The sequence below is a fragment of the Aegilops tauschii genome, chromosome 2, assembly GCF_002575655.3.
Source record: "Aegilops tauschii subsp. strangulata cultivar AL8/78 chromosome 2, Aet v6.0, whole genome shotgun sequence".
NCBI lineage: Eukaryota > Viridiplantae > Streptophyta > Magnoliopsida > Poales > Poaceae > Aegilops > Aegilops tauschii.
The window spans coordinates 20,973,094-20,983,960 of NC_053036.3; the positions used below are offsets into that span (position 1 = coordinate 20,973,094).

A 10,867-nucleotide genomic window follows, 5' to 3' on the forward strand; every position below is an offset into this window, starting at 1 on the left:
AAAAAAATTGAAAAAAAATCAAAAAATTCCAAATTTTGTTGTGTGAAACATTTACAAATTTTTTAATAATTTGCAAAATTTCAACACCGGACGACATTCATAGAAAATCTGGCGAAAAAAAGAAAAATCGGTGCTCCAAAATGCATTTGAAAATAACAATTTGGAGCATCGATATTTTATTTATTTATTGCCACATTTTCCAAGAATTTCATTTGGTGTTGAAATTTTTCAAGCTATTAAAACATTTGTCAATGTTTCACACCAAAAATGGATTTTTTTTTATGTTTTTATTGATTTTACTATTCACCCGAGCTCATATGAGGTTGGGATCAGAATAGGCGTGTCCCCTACTTGTTGTCTTATTTCGTACACATATATAGATATCTGTTTCTCAAAAAAAAAGCCATATCTCTAGTTGATATGAGGCCTCTTCCCGTAAAAGGAAATTTCATACGAGGCCTCACAATTCCTTTTTTTCAAAGGAAATGGGAGATAGGCTTGTGGGACTTACCTTATACAACAATTTTTTTTAGGAAAGGCCATCATGGCTAGCTTTATTAATCATATATACCAATTACATCGTCCGCCATTCCTCCTAATAAGAAGTTTGGAGAATCATCGTCCCAGTAACCAGAAAACTTATTCAAAAAACAAGACCTGGCTATCTCATGAGCTACACCATTAGCTACATACCCTATTACAATGCTTAAATTTCACCTCTCCGATCAAATTTGCAATATCTAGACACTATGCATAAACTGCCGCCGCAGTGTCCCACCATTGTGAATGGCCATTACAGAAAGAAAGCTCTGAATGGTCGTGCTAGAGACGAAAACATAGTAATTATTGTGTGTAGGGCTGTGCTTGCAGGGCCACTGTTGTTTTCGTACTGATTGTTACCTATGATTTTCTGGCTCACGATCACTCGTTACAACCAATGTGGACTGTGTTTGACGTTTCAGTCTGTTTGACTGGTTGCTTGCCAAACCGCCGGTTACAAATAATTTGTGCTATTGTTTGTCATTTCAGTCTGTCCTGACTGTTGTTTTGGTGATACCGGTGTTAATCTCACATTGATGGGCAGTGATCTCAATCATTTTGTTTTGATCTTTCTGTGTCGCGGTGGTGGTCACGGATCTGTTGACTACAGCGGTCGATTCTAGCGTGTAGTCAAATCTTGGAAGCACTACTCTAGAGCTGGCTAATTTTCTTCTTCTTCTGGGAACGGTGAATTCCTAGCTTTGTAGACAAGTGCTTCCACGATTTGCTACTATTTGTTATACCTTGGGTGTGTTGCTGATTTCCGGGCTACTATTTGTTCCTAGTTGTTTGTTCCTTTCGTTGTGAGCACGTGGGTCCAAGCTTTGGTTGTCTTTCTAGCAGCTCTTTGCCAACCGAACCTCGCGTATTGTTGTTTTCTCAACAGATGTCAGTTGTTACCTCAAAAAGAAAAAAGAGAGATGCCAGCTCCAAAGATATATGCTGATGACAACTTGCAGGAGGTAGGATCTAATGATCTATGCCAACACAAAAAGACATACACTAAACAACTCAAACTGAAGTGCATTGCCAATTTCCGATACAATATGCACCCATTGTCTAAATACACATTTTGAAAAGTTGAAAAATTCGGAATAAAAATCCCGCGGGTATATCCAGACATTCTATGTGCATGCACAAAGTTTCGGTGAAAAACGAATTTTTGTGTGGCTTGTGTAAAAAAGATAAAGAAATGCAAAATGAATAGTTGTAATGAAGCATCAGAAATTGTCTTTTTTACACAAGCCACAAAAACCTCCCTTTTCACCGAAAACTTTGTGCACGCACATAGAATGTCCGGATATACACGCCGGGTTTTTGTTCGGAATTTTTCAACTTTTCAAAATGTGTATTTAGACAATGGGTGCATGTGCACCTAGGATCCTTGCCAGTTTCCAATACAATATGTAGTACACCTCATATTAACCAAGAATTTATTGAAAAACACAATATGTATGTGAGATCATCATCTCATATGTTTTTTTCTTGAGACAAGGTTCATACATCATCGCAATAAAAAATGGTTCATATGTAATTCACATAAAGTGAAGTTAAGGTCTCTTTGAGACTGGATGGGAGGGTAAACGCATCTTCACGCTTGTACATAAAATCCATTGTCCGGGCAAGATCGGTTGCCTTCTCTAGAAACACCATTGGCTGTTTTTTGTGGAGGCATTCGCAGACTATGTCCATCCATGCTTCTTCAATTATCACCTTGAGCTTCTCATTGGCTTTTGCTACCGTTATCCCGTGCTCTTTTGTACAAGTTTGCACCGTGGATGTCACATGTTGTGATATTTGTTCACGCTACAAAAAGAAAAAAAAAATATCACTATTAACTTGATGATGTTTCATCATTTGCATGCATGGATGTATAGATATAAATGTTTTTGCATATATGGATTATGTAACTCTCCCAATTCTATATTGCCTCTCATGCACGGGCGACCAGAGAGGTGAAAATTGCCACACATGTTGGTTCACCGCCTCCGTGCTCCCTCATTATTGCCGCCACCATTGGTTGTTGTTGCAAAGACAACGAGGTAGTTGATCCCCTAGTTTTGGATCCTAGACAAAAGCGGCTCGTGTCCTTGCATGGGAGTTGACTAGTTGCCTGGTGGTCATCTGGCATAGGGCCTCGATGGTGCGCCTGGTAAAAAGCCACAATGTCGTCTTGGTTGGGCAGCTCAACCGCCACTTGTTGTGCAGATTTAGCGTAGCATCATTGATCTTGCATGTTCCAGAGTGGGATAGTTGCCACCTCTTGACTTGGCATTATGGACGGCCTGGTGTTGGGAAAGGTACACGGTGGGGGTGGTTTCAGCGGTGTCTAGATGCTAGATGGTTGGTGCTTGCTTGTGGACAGTTGCTACAAGTGGTGAGTTGTTCATGGTGGGCGTTGGCTAGATCTGATCAGGTCTCCTAGGCAAGGTGGCAATACAGATGGGTTTGACAGGTTGAAAGGATGACAAATTCTGGTTGAAAATTTCTATTCGATGGGGGTCTCGATGCCGACGAGTCTTTTCTACTCCATGGAGGCATCATTGAGAAATCATTTCTTTACCTCCACATGACCATTGTTGGTTGAATTTGAGGTGGTCGTGATGGCTGTTGCATTTGGAATCCCCCTGCCTAGGGATTTTGCCAATGTGGCAGTTGTATAGGATCTAGATAGAAGTCTTGCTCCCGCAGGGGCTAGGGCCAATAACAGTGGCATCCATAGATATTGCTTCCCTACTTTTAGGATCAACAAAAGAGCTCCATTCACACCCTACTATTTGAGGCGGTTGTGTTTGCTAGTAGAATTCTGATTAAAGTTGTCGGTTGGGGCATCATAGTGCTGGTTGAAAGTGCATTATATCCATAATGGTGTTTTGGTGTTGATGACAATAGGGTTAGTGAGGACTACTGTCAGTTCTCCGGTTTATCTCAGTACATTGGCCTCTCGATGGTCGTCTATGGGCGAAGTTGACCCCCCTATTGCAAAAAGGAAAAAGACATCAATTTTCCTTTCTTCCCCAAGAGGTATCCTTCTCCCCACACTTGAGTTGAGTTGTTTTATCTCTCTTCCTCCATTTTTGAAAGATCAAAAGCTCCATTTACTCCTCATCCCTCCACCCAATCAGTCCACTCATTTGAAGGAAAATAGAGAGGACCACCTGGTCTACACTTCCACCAAACTGATTTGTTCTCCCCATTGATTTCATTCAGAATTTGTTACTCTTGGAGATTGGCATCCTAGGTGGTTAGAGGTTCGATTCCCACAGAAGCTTCCTTGCTTGTGGTGTGCTCCAGAGACGTATGCAAAGGTGTGGTGGTCACCTTCAAGAACAACCCTGAGTGATTCGAGGCTCATCAGTTGGGGTGACTCAAAGAGAAAATGGTGACCTGCTTGGTGGAGTTCCGGGGCCTTGGAACCAGCACCGCACACTCCAATGGAGATTCACACTTCCCCAAGGAAGTGTGAACTTCGGGCTAAAATATGCGTCACTAACTCGCTTGTGGTTAATTCTTTCATGCACATTACTTTGCTTTGTATGATTGTAGGCTTGCTAATGATATTGCTCAGAGCTGGCCAAACAGGCTGGCACAGCACGGCCATGCCCAGCCCGCCGTAATCGTGCCTAGCACGACACGGCCTATAGGGGCACGTTTAGTAAACAGGCCGGCTGCATGCCGCGTCTCCAGGCCTAGGCACGGCCTGTTTGTTCATCGGGCTAGAATGCTGGCTAGCACGCTTGGCCCATGTGCAGTTTGGCCTAATGGGCTGTTTTTTGGGCCATTTTCAGCCTATTAGGTTGTTTATATATACCATATATATTTATATAATATAGAAATAAAACAATTAGTAGGCCATGCCGTGCCGACCCGCGTGTCCAGCCTCTAGGCCCAGGCACGGCCCCTGGCGTGTCGCATGCCGGGCATGGCTTGTTTAGCCCGGGTCGTGTTGTGCCCGCGTGCTACCGGGCCGGCCCAGCTAGTACGACCTGTTTGGCCAACCTTGATACTGTTGCCAAGCTTACATTGCTTTGAGCTTGTTTTCCATATAGGTTGTGTTCATCTAGTGCATATCTAGAGAACCCACTTTATCCATGTATTCCTAAAATTAGTAATTAAGATTAAATTTGTAGTCACCTATTCATCCCCATCTAGTTGACTGTATCGATCCTTTCACAGGTGCTTCTAATGGATGATCATATCGTGTCCTTGTTGTGCTTATTTTTTTGGCTGTCACTATAGGCCTAGTTTAGTCAGTTGCTTCCTAATGTATAGGTGTTGCATAGTTTTTCTTGAGTCAATCTTTCCATGTAACATCTACAACCTAATTTCCCTCATAAACTTGACCAATCTTTGTTTTTGTTCATAGTGCATGAATTTCCCTCTAGTGAGGTTTTGTAAGAAAAGTTTATATTCATATATTAGTTCACAAGTGTTCGATTAAGTGATTACTAGATAACTTTAATTAGGACCACCGTTGGTACGAAAAATATATGTTTACAACATCAAAATTTTAACGAAGAGTTCGTACCTCATGTGACACCATGTCATTGCCAATGCGCCCAACAATGCATACAGATCTGATAATTTTTGGATAGGTTAAAGCCCACTCAAGCACCTCTCTTGTAGTCACATCACCCAGCGAAATGAATACAAAGCTTATTATTTGCATACAAGCACTGCTGCGCACTGAAATTTGCAGATGCTCTTCAACACTAGTTGGTACGTAGTGTTCGTCACGCCATTTCACCTCAGCGTGATAGCATTTGGCCACGTGGATTACCTAAACAATGTGACAGTTAAATGTTAAATATGGTATACAAATGGAGAATGTTTTTCTCAAGGTGCCTTTATAGTTGCAGTCTATTGGGTAATAATGAAGCATAAACTATTTCCTTTTGAAATATAATCATATTCATTGTGAAATGCAACATCAAGAAAAGTTTAGCACATAAACAACCTTAAAAGCATGCAATAACATTTGCTGAACTACACAATACATGCATCAAAGGATAGATATTTAGTATGAAACTCATAGATGGATTATACACAATATGTTCTGTCTAAGAGAAAAAACTAAAGAATGATGATTTTTCACATTTTCCTCCAAACTAGCTACTTTTTTTCAATTTCATTAATGTGCTCATGCCGCCACTAGCTTCCATTTGGAAACCACCAACTAATAAAATAATGATACCCAATTATTGGAGTGAGAAGCTCGGACAACTTATATTTGGATTTCTTGTCCCACCTCGACAAGAGTCTCATATCTAACACATAGATGCTCTTGTTTATTACTTATATAAACTTGTATATTACTTCATTCACACAAAAAAAAATATTACTTGATACAAAATCCCTGAATACTACTGTATTTACTTTTGTGGCACACATCAAGGTTCTTTTTTTTTGGCTAATTTGGTACAATCTTGAAAAATACTTACCAAATCTTTTACCAATTCAGCATTCTTATTTTTCTGATGCTTTAACTCTTCCTCGATATCATTTGTAGTGTTAAGTATGTTGATGTACAATGCCTTCAAGTTTTCTGGTAAATTCTCTGCAGCTTGTTCACCCCACCTGTAGTTTAGGAAAATGTGAGTTTAATATAAAAAAACTATATGATGTTGAATTGAATGTTGCATATAAATTATAATGACAAATATATACATGTAAACAAGGTTATGCAAATTATATGGTAAAACTTAATTTATTTGGCACCCAGACGTTTAGATGGATAACTTGCACACATTGTTATAAGTGCAACTTTGGACAATATGTCGTTACCTTGATGCACTACATATGACCCAAAAATTCATATAGAAAAGTTGTATAATTAAATATTGTTGAATTATGATTGTAAATTGAGATAGATGTGAAGTAAAGATCAGGAACGGTGGCGCCAAATGTTTTTGTGGAAAACTCTTGAGTAAAACAAAAATTATGGCTATATCGTCAGTGTTTGCAAAATTATGGAAAGTCGCAAATGAGTAGCTAACTCGTCATCTACAGGTTATAAGAAGTATTTATTGGTGGCATGTAATAAACTCGAGTCAAGGACAATTGTTAGGGTTGTGTAGGAGAGTCTTTACTGGTTTATAGGAATTCGCTATGGCAGGATGCTGCTTCTCTTATCATAAGAATTAATGTCATATATTGACAAATTTGGCTTATGTACATTGTTTGGTAGTAAAGGAGTAATCTGACTTGGAGGTATAATATTTCTAGCAACATTATTATAATACATATTTTTGGCAGGAAATGCTACTGATCAAGTTAATTCTGAAAGAAAAATATACGTGTTCTACACAATTATGACTTCTGAAAAGAAATATATGTCTTCTACACAATTATAGCTATATATATCAAGTTGGTGAAAACAATTACCTGTAGGATGTTTTTTGCTAAAGCATTTTACAATCACAAGTTCTGTACGCAATCATGCTGATTTTCCTGCTATTTTATCGTTAATGTGATTATGTACCAAAAATATACTTTAGCGGCCAACTGAATCAATACTTATTAACTTACCAAAGAAAACAAGATTTATGTTGTAAGCAAAGACGTGGAGCGGTTGAGGTGGTTTTAATATAAAAAAACAAATGGGAACATCGGTAAAATGGAAAAAGGAGGTGGGGTGGGGAGAGGCAGCAAATGAGGCGAACCTAAGATGAAATCTTACATATTTTTTAAGTATTCTACCACTGTTCGGTCCAATCATAGCCAATATCAGAGTTTGATCCTTGCTTGGAAGGAACACTATCTATATCCTCAACACATGCAAGTCAAACATTGTTTTCGGAGAGCTGTTCATAAGGAAAAGAGTTTCCTAGCTATAGTTGTGTTGTTTTTGCTTCAAAAGTACAGGGTGTGCACTCCGACTATCACCTAACGGCCTCTGTTTGCTGGGAACTAGAATAATTAAGAACAAAGTGGAGAGATTTATGTATGATAAGTGCATTTCATTGTCTTTGTGAAAGGTTGATAAAGACTACCCAAAAAAAATGTGAATGTACCTTTCCATGGCCGCGGTGAAGATGTTGCTTTCTTCTGTGGTGCTATAGTTGTCATAGAAGTCATCAAATAACGACACAAATATGAGCAGTTTTGTTAGCATTACACGTGAATAGGAATATTGCGGCTCATAGACAACTCCAAGTATCCAAAAGTGTAGCTCCACCATTCTGTCTCGTGCAAATTTTATATCCATTTGCGATTTGAAGTCTTTCCACCAACTGTAAATTAATAGTTGAATATGTATTAGCGCAAGTCATATATACTATGTAAATAGCAATTATCATGGTCACTTTTCTATTTAAATTTTAGTTAATCTTCTTACATAGTAATAGCTTTCAACTCCTCACAATAGAGTGTTTGCAAAATGTTGGAGTCAAACTTAGCAAACTCCAATATGTCTTCATCTCGTGTTGACTTCTTCTCATACGCCGGGATGTAACGTCTAGTTTCCACTCTCTCAACTCTCCTGAAACTGGGTGTCTCCAGTGTACACCGGACCTCTTCTGCCAACCACGGTTCTAGATGTTCTAGCATGCATTGTAGACGGCTCTTGGTGAAAATAATAGCATCATCCAACACTTCTTCCCCACGAGTCCTAAGATATGCCGCATTGTACAGTGCCAACAATGAGTTCACATCATTGCTTGCAAAGTTTCCTCGGTCATCTTTGAACTTTAGAAACACATCTGCAGTAAGTAAGTATGTCGTATATTATGGCTTCTATGTACACAACATCTAATACTTGAATTGAAATAATGTAGTTGTACGTATATGCAAGAATTAACCATTGTGATGATAATTATACCAGGAGATACGTGGTACCCATGCTTCCTCAACAAGTAGAACCGCGATGCGGTTATGTGGAGGTCGTCACCAAAGCCTTGTTCGTCACCTTGCATGCCACATACTAACTCTTGGATCTCTTTGCCAAAGTGATAGGCCACACCAGTCCGTTCCAGCGTGTCAACAAGCTCCAGCTTCATATGTAAATCAGAAGAAGATATGGCGGCCAAGATGGTCTTTCTCACCCGCTCCTTCTTGATACTCGCCATGTCCTTCATAGCCGAATACTGCGAGGCATGAAAACTATGTCATGTTGGACATTTGTGAGAGCCAACAGCTAAGAGTACATGCTCGGGTTCAACAAGAGCATTTTTTAAAAAAAAAGCTGAAAACATTCATACATGAACACATGGAAAACAATATATATGCCATCAAAAAAAAGTTGAAGCTACTACATATCTTGCGCATGTGCATTCGATAATATGGCGCAGCGACACAAAGTAAGGGAACTTCCTTTATTTGGAAAAAATGAGTAAAACGTATCCATAACTATACCTGTGATGGAGTGCGGACGATGGATGGCGGACGAAAATCACACGACACTCTTGGTCAACAGCTGTAGCTCACTGAACGAATGGCCGCAAAAATGTGCGTCCATGTGGACGGTCGTACTAGTAGTACACGGTACTATGTACGACTCTCACTGATTGCAGCAGCTGCGTGCATATGTATGACGCATTGCATGATATTGGTGTGCTAAATATGTAGTTTGATGTGGGGACAAAGATATAGATCACGATAGATGACCTACAAGAGAGATCCAATCAGAATCTGTCACGGCACTGTTGGTTTGACAACCAGTCTTAATAAGAGCATTTTATGCATGCGTATCAATCGAGAGGCCATTTCTATTTTCTCTGGGAAAATGCATGTCTGCACCGGACAGCTTTCATTGGTCCTGTGGAGGTGGGACCCGCGATAGCACCAGATTTGTTTTCCACAGATACATACGAGAGAGAATGCATACCGTGCGGGTTCGTACGTCTATCTCCTAGCGTGTGGCTCCATGGCGGCGGACTGGTTCTGCTGCTAACTGCTAAGTGACCTAAGCGAGGCGACCTAAGCTAGGCGACCATCGGCGGCGAAGATGATAACAACGGTTGCGTGCCCCAGCAATTGTCGGCGACGCCAAGACTTTTGTGGATTTTAATAGCTGTTCTATCCAGAAATGATCTTCTACCTTTACTGTATGTGCTCTTTACATATCTTTGGAAAATTATTGTGTCATTAGAAAGTCAGTGGTTGCACAGTTGTTGCCGCATTGGATAGGAGAAGTGAAACAAAGCTATGAAGGAGAAAATTTAGCTGGAGAAGCTAAGAAGAGCATTACTGAAGCGAGAGGAGGACAAAATGGTCGAGGCTCTTCCACTCACAGATTGTGATATGATCAGGCATGGAGTGGTCGAGGATTCTTTTGCCTTCCGCCGGCGCCACCACCGGACCGTCTCGTCTCCGGTGGCCTCAAGGCCATGGCGGCGCGGTGGATCCCGACCCTTACCGGCGGGAGTGGTTCTGTTTTCAGATGTTCTTTCGAGTTTTGTTAGGGTTTGTGTTCTGCTCAGGAAGACGTCAGCGGCTCCCTGAAGATGGAATAAGGTTCTCCCCCTAGCCCCCATCCTGGTGGTGTGTATAGCATCACCGATGGGCATGTAGAGGTGTGTCTCCGGCAGATCTGCCTTTGGTGGATTTGCTCGGATCTAATTGTAGACCGTCTACATTCGTTTGTCTTCAGGTTGGATCCTTCCGATCTACGCTACTCTTTATCGGCGGCGGTTGATGTTCTGCTGCGTTAGTCCTATGGGGTCTTAGCACGACGAGTTCCCGACTGTCTACCATAACAAGTTTTTGCCCGGCTCCGACAAGGGAGGGGCGATGACGGCGGTTCGCCTTTGGTTCGCTTCATTGCTTGTAGTCGTCGCTAGGTGTTCAAGTGATCCGGATGTAATTTTTATTGTTTCTAATGTTCGTTGTACTGCCATAATTGAAGATGAATAGATCAAAAGTTTTCTCGAAAAAAAAGGCATGGAGTGGTCGGTGTCTCTGTACTTAGCGAGGCAGCGGTCCGGTGGAGCGATGAGTATATCAAAGAACGAAACTATTATTTCCAAAATAACTTTTCTAAAGCATGGATATTTTCAGGTCATAATACAGAACATATATGTAATTAAAATTCATGATTTATTTTTCTCAAAGAGTTAAATGAATTGGAGGTCATTGAACTTGAGTTAAAAGCACTTTACCATTCTAGTACCCCTCCGGTCCTTTTTAGTCTACATATAATTTTTGTTAGAAGTCAAATTATCTTTATTTTGACCAAACTTGCATGGGGTGTTCTCTGGGAAAATGCATGTGTGCACCAGGCAACTTTCATTGGTCCGTGCGGAGGTGGAACCGATAGCATCAGATTTTTTTTCTCCACATATACAAACGAGAGAGAATACATACCGCACGGGTTCGTACGTACGTCTAT

At 40.6% G+C, this 10,867-nt stretch overlaps 1 protein-coding gene across 1 annotated transcript; it reads right to left on the reverse strand.

The window, feature by feature from the left end:
* Nucleotides 1-1,828: 1,828 nt before the first annotated feature.
* Nucleotides 1,829-8,635, reverse strand: LOC109785129 ((E)-beta-caryophyllene synthase). Its single transcript, XM_020343738.4, has 6 exons — nucleotides 8,360-8,635; nucleotides 7,877-8,240; nucleotides 7,554-7,772; nucleotides 5,982-6,117; nucleotides 5,069-5,320; nucleotides 1,829-2,346 (listed from the first exon to the last, which is right to left on the reverse strand). The coding sequence occupies exons 1-6, from the start codon at nucleotides 8,613-8,615 to the stop codon at nucleotides 2,065-2,067; spliced, it is 1,509 nt and encodes a 502-aa protein (XP_020199327.3). The 5' UTR covers nucleotides 8,616-8,635; the 3' UTR covers nucleotides 1,829-2,064.
* Nucleotides 8,636-10,867: the final 2,232 nt, after the last annotated feature.